At 49.1% G+C, this 15,784-nt stretch overlaps 1 protein-coding gene across 1 annotated transcript; it reads left to right on the top strand.

The window, feature by feature from the left end:
• Positions 1-13,532: 13,532 nt before the first annotated feature.
• LOC124648735 lies at positions 13,533-14,951 on the top strand. Its single transcript, XM_047188448.1, has one exon. The coding sequence runs from the start codon at positions 13,533-13,535 to the stop codon at positions 14,949-14,951; it is 1,419 nt and encodes a 472-aa protein (XP_047044404.1).
• The last annotated feature ends 833 nt before the right edge of the window (positions 14,952-15,784 follow it).

The raw sequence follows: 15,784 nt of genomic DNA, 5'->3' as shown, positions 1-15,784 counted from the left end.
GACGGCCGTGGGCCCCACACCTGCCCTAGGCGCGGGCCAGCCCTAGGCTGTTCCAAGGGTTAGTGTGGGCGCCCTGGTGCGCCTCTTCGTCCCCCCTCCGAACTTCGTCTTCATTTCGGTAAATATTAACTTTGGCTTTTGTTTTGTTCAATTCCGAGAATATTTCCTGTACAACTTTTTGAAATACAAAAAACATCAGAAAACAGGGAACTGACACTGTGGCATCTTGTTAATAGGTTAGTGCCAGAAATCATGTAAAAGTGCAACAAAGTGTAAACAAAACACATATGAATTGGTATAAAACAAGCATGGATCATCAAAAATTATAGATACATTTGAGACGTATCAGCGGGCGTCGGTTAGGGTTGGCTCGGAGGATTTTGGACAGAATGGGGGAAGAAGAGAAGAGGAGGTTATTAATAGACGGTGCGGAGTTAGTAGTCGCGTGCCCAATGAGGAGGCACAATGCGGGTAAGTTAGTAGCCGCGTGCCTTAAATGGGGCACGGTGCGGGTAAGTTAGTAGCCGCGTGCCCTAACAGGGCGCGCTGTGGGTATTATTAGCCACGTGCCACGCCTAGAGCATGCTGCCAATAAACATGCCCCTATAATTAATCTCCCTTCTCTGATCTGATCCTAAGACAAGCTTCTTGAAGAGATCTTATAAGTTCTAGCTAAAGAGCTATAAGCACAAGACATCTTCGAAAAGCTCTGCCATAGGTGCTTCCCACAATCAATAGACGAAAATCTTCGCATAAATTTGTGTTTTGAGAGTGTGTGTCGACAGGTATATATATAGCATCAAAGTTGGTGCGTTTACATTACAATATGCTTATCGTCTTATACAGTGCAGCCATTGACGCATCGTGCACACTCATAAAAATAAGACGATAACACGTTTTTTTAGGTAAGGGCATCGGATATTAGTCGTGTGCTCGGTTTGCGCACGCTGCCACTAACTGCGTACATGTCGCGTGTGGCCAGATTCGCCCGCTGCCAGAATTTTCTTGTCATCTGCATAGGTGGTCCCCACTTACTAGCCGTGTGCCGGATTCGTCCACACGCTTCCATTACTGGCTTACTAGTTGCGTGCCATTTTTCCGCATGCTGCTAAAAATAGCTGCGGCTTGCCTTGTTCGTTGCCCGCTGCCATTAGTCGTGCCCTATAGTATTTTTGCTACCAGTGGGAAGATATTGTAGGACATGGGTGAGGTCCACAACATTGCACCAAATTGGGCCCACAAGGCTCTTCTCAAATTTTATCAATAAACAGGTGATGTTGCAAAAGTTATGTAGAGTTTGTGCAAGGTTGGAGATGTCCTCATGAGTGAGCACCAAGAAAATGGCCGCATCGTCAGCATAGTGGGAGGTGCGAAACCTAGCACCTCTACCAGGAAGGTAGCTAAGGCGACCATGATCGGTGGCCACTTTAAGTATCTGTTGGAGAGGGTCAATGGCAATGTCGAAAAGCAAGGGGGGAGTGGGTCTCCTTGTCTTAGTCAATGAACATGCTTGATAGGGTCGCTCGGGATACCATTAAGGAGGACTCTCGAAGAAGAGGTGGAAAAATGGTCCATAATCCAATCACGGAAGCATGGAGGAAATTCAATCGTTGGAGTATATATCAATAACATAGTCCCACCGAACATGGTCAAAGGCCTTCTTAATGTCGAGCTTGAATAGTAGGGTTTCCTTCTTTCTACGGTGAAGCCATCTTGCGTAGTTATGAACAAACATGAAGTTTTCGTGGATGCTTATAGACTTGATAAACACGCTTTCGCATTGGAGACAATGTCGTTCATGCGAGGAGCCAAACGCCGAGAAAGGATTTTTGCCACAATCTTGGCGAATCCGTGGATGAGACTAATAGGTCTATAGTCGATGATGTCTTCCGCCCCCTCTTTCTTTGGCATGAGTACAATATTCTTGGTGTTTATCCAATGCAAATTTCTTGTGTGGATGTTGTTTTTGCCACAATTTGGCATTTTTATACACATGTGTAGTATCTATACCATACGAGTTAAGTCATTGATAGCGCATACACAGCTATGTGCCTACACAGTTTATACCCATACTCTATCCATCTTGACCTAACATGTGCTCCCTCGAGTTCTTGAACCATCGGCCTCCTCATCATGCCACCGCTGCTTGGCGATTGCCCTACCTCGTCGTTAGTTCAGCCATGGCAGGCCCGGGTAGGTAGTAGGATGATAGACACGCGGCAAGCCAGTAGAGGGTAGGAGAACGATAGATCTACCGAATAGATACGCATCGGGTAAGGGTCAGATAAAATTTTATACCAGTGGGTAAAGATATGAGTAGAATTTTATACCCTTAAGTTATAGGGATGGGTATGTATTGTTTTACCCTACACATACACCACACATTGCCATCCTGAGTCTCTTGTTTGTATTTACTTTATGATTGAATGGCCTCTGTTTTATTGGGCTTATATAGAAAAGAATCTTAACAAATCACTAAGAATGTATTATTTCCTGGTGGCATCTCTTAAAAGCAGCCGGACACATGACAGGGAGAACAGTTGTCGTATTACTTAAGAAACTTCCGTAAGCAGTTAAGTGATTCCATCCATCAGTGAGTCATCATGTTACTTTATGTGTTGCTTTCTCCATAAGGGCATCTCCAGCGGGCCGACGCATTTCGGGCGTCCGAAATGTCCGTTTGCGTCGGCCCGCGGACGCGTTGTGGCCCAGGGCGACCGTTTGCGTCGGTGGTAGCTCCAGCAGTGCGGACGCATATTTTATCCCGGGACAGCGTCAAGGTCGCTAATGGCGTTTTACGTCCCGTCGAGGACTGCCGCCGGCGATTAACTGTTCCCGCGCGACGACGATCGTTCCCGCGCGCGCCCAATACATTGGCAAGTTTCGCCGGCGTTTCGCGCGCGCGGGAAACGCCATGCGCGCCAACGCCGTTTCCCGCCCCGCCGTGGCTATATATGGTGGACACCGGCGGGGGCGACGGACACACCTCAAGCTACCATCCATCCATGGCCGACCACATGAATTGGGAGCACGTTGTTCACATGTGCCGCCAGCTCCACCCGGAGGAGGAGGAAGACGAGGTAGCCGCCGCCGGCGTTGAGGCGCAGCAGCTGGACCTGGAGGTGGCGGCGGCGGAGGCGGAGGTCGCGGAGGCGGAGGCGGCAGAGCGCGCGGAAGGACGCCTCGCGGCGACCAGGGCGGAGATCGCCAACGCCATGGCCGAGCTCGCCGACGCCAGGGCCGAGCTCGCGGAGGCGCGGGAGGGCATCGCGGCCCCTCCGGCCGACGCCGTCATCCACGAAATCGCGGACGACGACGTCCCCGTGCCCATGCGCTTCGAGTGCGCCAGTGACCAGCTGGTTCTGCTCGCGTCCTTCGAGTCCCCGGCCGGGACGCCCGGCCGCCGTCAGGCTTGGCCGGCGGAGGAGGAAGCCCACGGCTATGCGATGGCCATGGCTGGGGGGTTAATGTGCTCCGACCTGGACTCGCTCCAGCGTAGGGGCCCTTCTCCCGCGCGGGTCGAGCAGGAGAACCGGGAGCTGGAGGTCGCCATCGCCGCCAGGGACGAAGCTGTGGCGGCGGCTAGGGACAGGGGCCGCTTTGTCGCCGACGTGGCGGCGATCCAGGCGGCGGTCCAGGCGGAGGAGGACGCGGCGGCGGCGGCGGTCCAGGCGGCAGCGGAGGAGGAGGCCCGGGCGGCGGCGGCGGTCCAGGCGGCGGCAAGGAGGAGGCCCGGGCGACGGCGGAGGCGGCGGCTACCAAGGTAGCCTTTGCGACGGTGACGGCCCTGTGGGACAGCTCCCTGGCCGAGGCCCTCGAACGCCGCAGACTGCAGGACGAGATGTCCGTTCGCCGGCGTGCGCGGCGCGCGGAGTGCAAGAAGCGCTCCCGCTTCGATGACGGCGCCGGCCCATCCGGCGGCCAGTAGTAGGGCGCGCGACTGCGAGTAACCAAGGCCGGTGTAGGCCGCGCGACGGCGAGTAGGTACGGCCGTTGTAGTTTTAGGTTAACTCGACTAACCATATCTGTAAAGATGGTCCTTTTGACCAATCAATAGTAATGAAAAAAACTTTTGCTTACCTAGTCACTGCCGACCGGGCCCGGATGTACCCAACGTGGACATTTTCCGCGACCGCCGAGCGTCCGCGGAGACGCAAACCTGGCGCATATTTGGGCCAGGTTTGCGTCTCCGCGGACGGCCCGGTCACTTTGCGTCGCCCCGCTGGAACAGGCCCCAGACGCATTTCCGGTCACGGCGGACGGAAACGGTCGGCGACCGTTTGCGTCGCGCCGCTGGAGATGCCCTAAGACTAGTCACAATGGGGAGTATCATATACTAGTATCATGTACATGATACTAGTTTGTGATACCACATCCACAATGCATAGTATCATAATATGGTATCATACTTATGTCATATTTAATGTTTTGTAGAATCTCAATGCAAATGTGTGTACATGATGTAATTGTAATGAAGTTCTCTAGATTTATGTGTCATGATACGGTATCATATTATGATACTACTCTCATCTCTCACCTCATTAATTGATATGACACATCAGATTTTTGCTAACATGACATGCATGATACTACTTATGATACTTCTATTGGGACTAGTCTAAATATTTCAGCATTTTTTTTTGAAAAACATTAATTTAAGCAATTCCTTCCATGAAAATTCTTTGCCTACACATGGACGCTCTTACTTAATGTGATACTGCTACCATACAAGCAAATTAAACTGAAAGGCAAGCTACTCTCTTGCAGAAAAAGTTACTTGAGAAAACGGCTCCACAAAAGGCGCTTCGGAATTCACGTACCTCTCTTGAAAATAAGTTTACGTTTTCTGTTGGTGTTTGTCCGGCGTGCTCCCAGACAATGTGCTTTCTACAAATTAAAGCGGAGCACCGATGACACAAAAGAACAAACGGATTGAAGATGAATAAAACGGCACACATTGTGTTTCTTACGTGCATCGTTGCTTGTTCGGCCCGTCCGTCTCCATAACAACGTCACTCAACCGTTTTGGGATACTTATATGTATTTAGGGCATCTCCAGCGGCGCGACGCATTTCGGACGTCCGAAATGTCTGTCTGCGTCGCGCGGCGGACGTTCGACAGACCGTTTTTGTCCACGCGTCCGTTTGCACCTAGGGGTGGCTCCAGCGGGCCGCACATTTCCGCTTTTGTATCAATTTAAGAAGTTTCCAAACAACAAAATAAGGAAATCAACAAAGTCATAGTTATTACATTTAAATTTTTAAAAGTCGACATGAAATAAGATAGTATTTCTCTAGGCATGATCTGCATGGCCAGCCAATGTCCACTGATGCTCAATCAGATCCGTTTGCAGCTATTTGGAGACGTTCTCGTCAGTGACTTCTACATTCCTATGTAGATAGTCCTGCCAAGATGAAGCTCCAGGAAGTGGCGCAACCAGCTCACCTTGGAATTCCCAGTGGTTCTCATTGCGGCCATCAGGACGCTCGTTCTCAACGATCATGTTGTGCATGATCACACAGCATGTCATCACCTCATGCATGGTCTTCAGCGACCATGTTCTTGCCGGGTGACGGATAATTGCCCACCGAGCTTGGAGCACACCAAATCCGTGCTCCACATCTTTCCTGCAAGCCTCTTGCATCTTGGCAAACCTTCTCGTCTTCTCGGAGTTTAGATTACGGACAGTCTTCACCAATGTGACCCAGTCAGGGTAGATGCCATCAGCAAGATAATATGGCTTGTCATATGCATTTCCATTAATCTCATAGCTCACCCGGGGAGCTTTGCCTTGCATGAGCCGGTTGAAAACCGGTGATCGGTGCAATACATTGATGTTATTGTTGGAACCGGCCATGCCAAAGAATGAATGCCAAATCCATAAATCTTGAGATATGACCGCTTCAAGAATGACAGCTTTTCCCTCCCGCGCGGCAAGAACAGAGCCGACGGCGACTACTGCGGCACTGCGGCCGGACGGCGGCGGGTGGGGTTGGGGTGGTGGCGTCGCACTAGGGCAGCAAAGAAGAGGAAAAAGAAGCAAATCGAAGCGGTCGATTTCGCTGTCCCTGACATGCGGGACCGGGTAAGAAATGGAGGACGCTACGCGGGACCGCTAAGCGTCCGCGGAGACGCAAACCTGGCGCATATTTGGGCCAAATTTGAAACTCCGCGGACGGCCCGGTCACTTTGCGCCGCTCCGCTGGAGCAGGGCCCAGACGCATTTCCAGTCACGACGGACGAAAACGGTCGCTCAGCGAACATTCGCGTAGCGCCGCTGGAGATGCCCTTAGAGAGAGAAATTACTCGGAGGAGAAATATGACAAGCCTGATCAAACTTGAGGACAGTAGTAGTATTTAAATTGTTTTTTTAATAATTTGGTTTCGTGCATACTTGTTGTCTTTAACTGCTTTTGTTGTGTGCCTTGTACATATGCACCTTCAAAACACTACTTTGACATAATAAAATCTCATATTCATAAATAAATTGTTTGAATGCTTTTCTTGCACACAAACTTCCTGATAAACCTTAGGACACTACTAGAAAAAGCTTTATCACTGGCGCACCAAAATAGCCTATTGCCGGCGCAACAGTGCATGTCGTTGGAACATGCCAGTGGTAATGGCTTATCGCCGGCGCACCAGCCTGGTCCGCCGGAAGTAACACTATTTATCGTCGATGCACCAGCCTGGTGCGCCGGCAGTATTTTTTCAAAACTCAAAAAAAGATGATCTAGATCTAGATCTAGCTCAGGCTCGGGAACCGTGGCGTGGGTCACCCCCCTCAGCCGTGTTTTCATCGCTGTGCTGGTGTAGGAGGTGCAGGACGAGGTCGTGAGAGGAGGAGGTCATCGGTGCGGTGCAGGTGGAGGAGGAGGCCGGAGGTGTGGTGGAGGTGGAGGAGGAAGTCAGAGGAGGAGGAAGCCATCGGTGCAGGAGTAGGAGGCCGTCGGTGTAGGAGGAGGAGGCTGTCGGTGCAGGAGGAGTAGCAGGTCATCGATGCAACAGGAGGAGGAGGCCATCGGTGCAAGAGAGGAGTAAGAGGAGGAGGCTATCGGTTATGTGAAGGTGAAGAGGTGGAGGAGGGAAAGAGGAGGAGAAGGGGAGAAAGTGAGAAAGAAGAAGTGGCAGGTAGGCTGTTTTCAATATATAGCCTAGTTTACCACCGACACAGCACTATGCCCGTGCCCCGACGTTAAGTTTTTTTTTTTTTTTGAAAACTTTGCATCAAAATCTAAAACCTGAAATGACTATTATTTCCTTTTTGATTTTGAGGAATCTAAAAAATCAGTAAACCACCATAGATATATTTTTATATAATTTTTTTTTATCGGTGGTCATATGCAACCTCGAGACCCATTTTATCGAAACATGAAATTTTTCATAATATATCTAAATTCATATTTGTTAATTTTCCTAACAACTAAAACGCATAACACATGGTCATCTCGACGGATTTTATTTTTTCAAATTTCAGTCATTTTTTAAAAACTAAAAAGGCGATCCACGGGATGGGCGAGCAAAATTTTGAGCCCCATTGTAGTGGGGCGCCGCTGGTAATTAATATACCACCGGCGGCCCACTATAGTGGTGCACCGGCGGTAAGTGGGGGCATGGCTCTGGCTTGGTTGGACTTGGGCGACCCTTACCCCCAGCGCACCAAAATTTCTGTCCGCCGGTAGTATTTGGTCATCACCGCCGCCCATAAATTTGTTGCGTCGACGGTAATATAGCCCCAACAGACTATGTTTTTGGTGCGCTAGCAGTAGCACGGGGCATATAAGACTTTTTCTAGTAGTTGGGCGTCAAACTTTTCATTTGCAAGAGCATAGTGCCTCCAATTCAAAAAAAATTGTTTATCTGTTGCACATGGGTTAGTCAAAAAAATTGAAATGTTGGCGAAAGAGTTGCTAAAGTCAATGATTATAAAGAACATGGTACAAAGACCCAGACTCCTCGGTTTATTGAGAAAAAATGGGTGAAAACTTGTATAACGGTGAGCCACACCTAGCAAGACTTGGCCTAAAGAACCACAATACATACAGGACACTAGTAAGGCTGAACATGCAAAATACGTTGGCAGACACTCGAGCATCACCTTCGCAGCTCCCAAAGTGCACACCAAAAACCGTTGCATCGAACTGATCTGCTATGAGCCTATTTGCCAACCTTGACGACACCAGAGAGAAACCACATGCCAAAAGGAGGGGGGCATATACCTCTCTGAACCCGAGAGAATGGCCAATGTGGTTCATCTGACACTCCATGCTTGTGGAGAGTGCACCTTCTTCCCCACGATGCCGAATGAGCAATGGATCTCTCTCCGCGGATCCATCTCCAAAACGACGCCCACAAGAGGGAACACATAGCTGCGAGCACCTCCATCGTCCAATTTGGGAGACCATATTTAAGGCTTCCCTCGAGTATGTTGGGAAGCAAGGAAGGAGCTTCTTCATCAATGCCTCCAATAGGAGAATGACACCCACATCACCGAAATCGACGACTCAAACCATTATGTTGTTGGAGATAGTGTCCTAGAGGCAAATATTAAAGAATTATTTATTATTGTATCTCAATAGTTTATAACAGTTTCGAGCCATGCTATCACTGTATTAATCGGAAACATTGATACAAGTGTGGTATTGTAAATAAACCAGGGTCCCTAGTAACCATACGTGTGCAAATTAGCTCATTGTGGTCATTCAATGATCGAGGTTTCCGGGTCATTGACATACATGTCATTTAACAATGAGATCATATCATTGGGTGAATACTATGATGGACTTTCCCAATATATATAAGTATTATAATACGATCCGGTCACAAAGTTCAACGTTACGATGTTTATGACAGCGTAGTGACCTAATCCTTAGACCGTAAGATCATATCTAATCATTGTCACCGAAGACTGCTTTGATTGCATCAACCGTCACACCGCAGCAGGATGATCATAAAGGTGTAGTTGGGTATTCCAAATAGATTGGTTGAGGCGTATGTATCAAGAGCGGGATTTGTTCATCCGCGTGACATACATATACTATGGCCAACTCGGTGAGATTACATCCATAAAGATGAGATGGAAACAAACGGAAACGATTTGAATAGACTTATTGGTAACGAGATCGAACTAGGTATGATGATAATGATTTGAATAGGCTGGTCGCACCGCCTCCCCCCTCCTTTTGTTCCACCTTGCCAAGCCAAGTGCCCCTCCCCTCCCCCCTATATATAGTAGACAGCTGGAGAGAGAAAATACACAAAAATAAAATAGAGATTTCTCTCGCTTTTGCTTTTCTTTCGTGTGGTTCCTTGATGGGATGTGTCGGGAGGAAGAAAACCCCACCCGGTACATGGGAGTGCTGCTGGAATCCGGATCCGGAAGATCGACTTCTGCAACTCAGCTGGATCAGAGCCGGGAGCGTCGTTGGGCTTTGTGTGTGTGCGAAACCTACGAGGTGTGGCACTTGCGGCACTTGGCGTTGCACGAGGAGATTGAACATGACCCTGAGGATGGCTACAAGTATGCTGCATCAACCACGTTCTAGCAGAACGTTAAATGCTTTCAGTCTACTGGCATATAGATCCGGGCAATCGGAGTACGCTAGTTAGAATTTTTTATTTTCTCCTACGAACCCCTACATATGTGAAGTATGACTTTCATCGTGAAGTATGACTTTCATCGGTGGACTCACATGCACAATCGCAAGAAATTAGCCAGACCAACTGACCAACCAAGATATCCTCCACGCACAGCCGCACACAACCGGCCCACCTTCTTCTTCCATTTTGGACAGAGCATGTAGCGTCAACACTCATGAACTCCTGCCCAAGCGTTGCAGTCGCTAACAAGCTCTAAGCGGTAGCCGTAGACAATAACAGCAGCACATTGACCCAAATAGAGCGAAGAGTGGACCCACACGCTTCCACCTGAACCTACTGCGAGCTACATGATCTCCTACACCTGAGTGCCGCCATCATCACCTATGTCGAGGGTCGAGCATGCAATAGCAATAGCTTCTAGTCCATTGCAGGATCAGATCGGGCCCATGCGGAACCCAAGTCGGACCTAGGCCCCTGCACCAGTTCACAACACCGCATAGCGCCATCAGCACCTCCAGCACCCCTGCTTGTCTTCCCTCACCATACCCCACCCCCCAACCCACACACACACACATCCAAGCTCCGCCACCATGTGTGACAAGGCCGGTGCGGGATTGCATATTGTGTGTGTTGGGGGGAGGGCTGGGGGTGTTTCACTAGGGTTTGAGAATGCCTACATGACCACTCATGCGGCTAGTAAGGATTTCAATATCTTTGTTTACTATATTTTCCACAATATTTAGGTAGGCACACACTATTTTATCCCCTAGTGACATAGGCATCCCCAATGGGCCTGCCGAAGATGGTACCCGGGGTTTACTGAAGGCCCATGACCCGAAGAATATGAAGCCCGGAAGCCCAGTTAAGCGACGGTTTGGAAAGATAGAGCTGTATTAGGAATAATGACTTGTAACTATTATGGGACGAACTCAAAGAGTATCCCAGTGTTTGTAACTTGTACATCACAAAACCCTCGGCTCCGCCTCCTATATAAGGGGGAGTCGAGGGAGAAAGAGAGGATCGATTCATTGTCAACATAACCCTAGTTTTCTAGTAGTCGAGTACTTTTCCGGCTGAAACCCTCGAGATCTATTTGCCCTCTACTTTCCACGAAACCCTAGTCTACAACTTGTAGGCATTGACAAGTCGATACCTTGTCAATAAGCGACAAAGATGATAAAATGGTGAGCCTACAACCAAGTCCAAGCACTTGGCTGTAGCCTCGGGGGCCACTCCCATCGGGAACGCTGGTCGCGTACTCGATGAAACTGAAGGAGTCATAGTGAGCATATTTCGAGTTATGGTATAACTCTTCATATACTCCCATCGAGAGGACAAGGTAAAAATAGAGGGAATCATCATATGATTCGAGTAAAATGTGCTATTCCAACAGCCAAAAAAGGCACTCGACAATATATTCTCAGAGCGCCTCAGTCGCGGTTAAATCTATGAATGCCGTAATACTTTACGAAGGTAAGACCCCGGGATCCGTCCTGTGTGGCGTGACATCGCACCCGAATGCGCTCTACTAATTTTTCCGTATCAACAGATGCGAAGAAAAATCCTAACGGACGCGTTAGGTACCCGATAAAATATGACTGGAGTTCGACATATGGTAAGACCTTAAGCGGCACATGTCGAATTACGCCAGTATACCGAGATCATGTCCAAGGACTTGATCTTGAAGTAGGTTTTTGTGGGATTGCCACGAGAGCAGTTAACTGGTACCTGATCCATCAGATGAACCAGCCCCAACTACCATTATCCCTGTACAATATACGATTGCTTTATGAAAGTCATTTAGTGACTTGAAGAAATCAGGTTTTAATTGTAATGATGGAGATTTTCCTTGATTCTTCGATTCGAGCAAAATCTCGGGGGCTACTGACATAGGCATCCCCAATGGGCCTGCCGAAGATGGTACCCGGGGTTTACTGAAAGCCCATGACCCGAAGAATATGAAGCCCGAAAGCCCAATTAAGCGACGGTTTGGAAAGATAGAGTTGTATTAGGAATAATGACTTGTAACTATTACGGGACGAACTCAAAGAGTATCCCCGTGTTTGTAACTTGTACATCACGAAACTCTCGGCTCCGCCTCCTATATAACGGGGAGTCGAGGGAGAAAGAGAGGATCGATTCATTGTCAACACAACCCTAGTTTTCTAGTAGTCGAGTACTTTTCCGGCTGAAACCCTCGAGATCTATTTTCCCTCTACTTTCCACGAAACTCTAGTCTACAACTTGTAGGCATTGACAAGTCGATACCTTGTCACCTAGGGCGAAAAATAGTTTGTTTACACCCACCCCATTTATTTCGACTATACATGATTCATAAGTCAAGAGAACGCAAAAAAAAGTTGAGATATAATTTTTTTGGTTACATGGCATATACGTGTATTTTTGTGGCTTTTATGCTGTTAAGAATCATATATTGTGTTTCTTATGTCCATTTTTCATTGTGAGTTATTACGAACATAACTTTTTGTATACCAGACATATATATATTCTGAATATAACAACATAAAAATACATTAGGCGTGGAGTTAATTTTTCTGCCTCTTGAGTGTTAACTATATATATCATAATAAAAAAATGGGTATCAAACTCGTATTTCATAAACTATGCCAAAATTTAGAATGTCACCTTTTTTAGAGCTGGGAGGTATATGCCAGAGTCAAACAGTATTCCTTTTAGACCACTTGTAAATTGTGTCGCTTTCTCTTCTCTCTCAACTTCGGCAAACTTGCTACCACTCTGACGTATACGCTGCTTTATTTTCTTATAGTAAAGTGATGCGTCGGAGGAGACATCAAGCAAGAGCATGTGTGTGCTAGTGGGTGGGTATGTTTGTGCGAGGGGGCGAGGGGGGGTCAAAGGTGCGGCTACAATGATCCATCACCATGTCAATGTTTATATTTAGCAGTATAGCCAAATTAAGAAGTGAACTTAACACCCCCTCCCCCTAGCAACCTCTCGTCGTCGCCCTATATAAGTCGACCACATCCCCCATCTCATCCTTGCATCTTTCTATTTCACTCTATCTCTTACTGCTCTTCCTAGGTGCTACCAGGGCCCTCCGTCACAACGAGCTCCATGTGTTTCAACCCCCCTCCCCCCGAACAACTGTCGTCGCCCTATATAAGTCGACTACATCCCCATATGTTCTTCCCTGGTTCTACGAGGTCCCTCCCTCACAACGAGCTCCATGTGTATCACCCTCCCCCCACACACACACACCAACTCTATGTCCTCTACCATGTGTGACCCAAAGCTCCGGTTTCTTTTGATGACAGGCCGAAGTCGGCACTCTTCACCGTTGCTTGCCACTTCTTCCCCGATGCTACAAGGACTCTCCCTCGGGAAGAGATCCATAAATTTCATCCATCCCCACCCTCTATGTCATCTACCATGTGCGCCCCCGGTCTCCGGTTCTTTTGTTCCCCTCCCGTTTCGATATTGGCACTCTTCATCGCTGCTTACCCCTTTTTCCCTTTTTTTGGAGAACACCCATTGTGTTGAGTTGAAAGAAGTTGGTATGCAAGTCAAGAGCTTGATTCTTATTTTACCAAATTTTCACTGATTTTAGGTTGAAAGTTGCCAAGGCTGCATGCACAGGTTGGGGAATAGCCCTTTTTCAAAAAAGTGAAAATTGGCAATAGGAACTCACAATTTTTCCCTTGACAAAATTCTACAGTACATTAGAGTTAATCGAGTCTACGGAAATTTACAGAAGGTCGATGAGAGGCGAGCATAGGAGGAGGCGAAAAGCGAGGAAGAAACAAGTGCCCAAACCGGAAAGGGAGCAAGGGCGTGTAGCGCCGGCAAATGGTCTCCACCGTAGGTTCCTAAAAGCCCCCTGTATACGTATTAATCACACTAACTTATTGTGCATAAATCCATGGTGAAGCCAGGTGTACAGTGAACCAGGGATGGTGATGCCCACACTCCATAGAGAAGAAGAAGAGACAAGATCAGCACATCATGTCACACGCTCCACCACTCGGCCGCCTCCGTCATGCTGCCGCTATTTAACCTTCGTCTCCGGTCCCAACTCCCATGTCACCGTGGTCGTGCTCAGGTATTTCCTTTTTCTTTGCCGGTCCACAGTAGTTTCCCCTGCTCCTCCTCGTACTGTCGAGAAACAGAGCGACCGTTCTCGCCGGCGACGAGGCCGCATGGCCCAGCAGCGGAAGTTCCGGCTGTCTGACATGCTGCCCAACGTCTGGTTCTACAAGCTCCGCGACATGGGCGCGCAGGGACGCGGCGGCCTTCGTCGGTCGGCGTCGGCTCGGTGCTACAGGGAGGTCCCCCAGCAGCCGTCGTGGAATCGGGGGTCGTCCGAGCGCTGGAACAGGGAGGTCGACGTCCAGCAGCCGCGGCTGTCTCTGTCGAGCAGGGAGGTCGACAACCAGCAGGAGGAGCCGGTCACGCCGACGAAGGGGTCCCCCCTTTGCCCGCTCCCCCGGCGGGCGTCGTACTACTACAGCACTAGAGACAGGGAGGTCCCTCGTACGCCGAGGCCCATGGACGCGCAGTCGCCGACGCGGAGCTCCAGGAGGCGGAACAGGGCGGGGCACTCGCCTGAAGGCGGAAGACAGGTGTCAGCGCCGGTACCCGTCCATGGGAAGGAGCCCGCGCTCGACACTCCTGGTAGCTCCTGTCGCCGTCGTGACATGTCAATCAAGAATGACGGCGGCGAGCCCTGGAGGCCTACGGTTACTGGCCTGCCGGATGGTGGCCTCGACGTCAAGGTGATCACCTCGGAGAGTGAAATCATCATCGACCTGCCGAATGTGGACACGCCGGGGAGAAGGCTCCGGCCAATCCTGACCAGGCCGGCGAGAAGACAGCCTCAGCCGCGCGAGCCGGATGGCAGCCACGTCGACCTCGCCGACGTGACCGTCCGGGAGCGGGACAAGGACCTGCCGGATGGCGGCCACGCCGACCTTGCCGACGTGACCGCGAGAGCGAGCTCTGCCGCGGAGAAGAGCGGCATCAGCAAGCCGAGTCGGTCTTCCGCGTCGTCGTCGTCCGGGCACTGGTGCCTCAAGACGCGCGTCAAAGGCCCGCGTCTGGCGGCCACCGCCAGGAGAGGGAAGCCGCCGGCGCGGAGTCGGATGGCGCCCGTGATCGCGGAGAGCTACCCGGTGGTGATGGTGACCAGGGACCCGCGGACGGACTTTCGCGAGTCCATGGAGGAGATGATCAGCGCTAAGGGCATCCGCGACGCCGGCGACCTGGAGGACCTGCTCGCCTGCTACCTCTCCCTCAACGACGCCGAGCACCATGACCTCATCATCGAGGTGTTCGAGCAGATTTGGATGAGCCTCGCCAACGCCAAGCCTTGAAAGAGGCCGCCGCCGGCCATGCGTGCTTCCGTGCTGCATGGGGGATCCAGGCATTCAGCCATTGGCGTCGCATTGGTTAATTAGATTAATTGTTAGCTCTTCTGTCGTTTTTTATTGTTAATTAATGGTAGCAATAAGAGATCTTCATAGATAGGAAACTCTTTCAGCCATTCGTGCATGGTTCGAAAGAAAGAAGAGAGACCTCCAAAGAAATTAATAAATCGAATTGAGGAAAAGGCATGTTTGCCTAAAAGGTTTGGTTCTTTCCTTGTGAGTGTGGTTCTTCTTTGCCTGTAGGATGCTTGGTCGCGTGATGGTGATGTGATGCTGCTTAATTTCTTAAGCGTTACTCTTGTATTCTTTCGTACAGTGAATCATGCCAGTAAGACAGATATACAGTAGTAACGGTCAGTCTGTCACCCTTTCCATTCCTGTATTTATATTTTTATAAAACGAATGCGAATATGAATATAGATGTTGTTGATTTGAATGTGGAGCCGATTGTGCTCGAATACGAATGGGGAACGAATGTTTTCACAATTTGCAACGGATACCAATAGCGAAATAATAGATCCGTATCTTATAGTGAGTCAACTGTATAATGATATACTCCTACATAATAGATTCAAATTTAATCATTGCAAACGTACATTTTACGACTGTTTTAGTATTTTTTGGTTGAATAATTCACATATTGGGACAAAACTAATAATATATACTAACATAATTTTATTCAAATAAGGGTATATCCATTTCCATATCTATATTTGGTTCAAAATCTAGTACCACATTTGTTTTGTATAATTGTAAAACGGATCTAGATATTTTATTTA

This window comes from Lolium rigidum, chromosome 4 (genome assembly GCF_022539505.1).
Source record: "Lolium rigidum isolate FL_2022 chromosome 4, APGP_CSIRO_Lrig_0.1, whole genome shotgun sequence".
In the NCBI taxonomy this organism is placed as follows: Eukaryota; Viridiplantae; Streptophyta; class Magnoliopsida; order Poales; family Poaceae; genus Lolium; species Lolium rigidum.
The sequence above is the reverse complement of the archived record's forward strand: the minus strand, read 5'-3'. Positions and strand labels throughout refer to the sequence as shown.

What these genes read in the sequence shown, in the direction of transcription:
- LOC124648735 (XM_047188448.1), top strand. Translation starts at nt 13,533, where the DNA reads ATGGTGATGCCCACACTCCATAGAGAAGAAGAAGAGACAAGATCAGCA.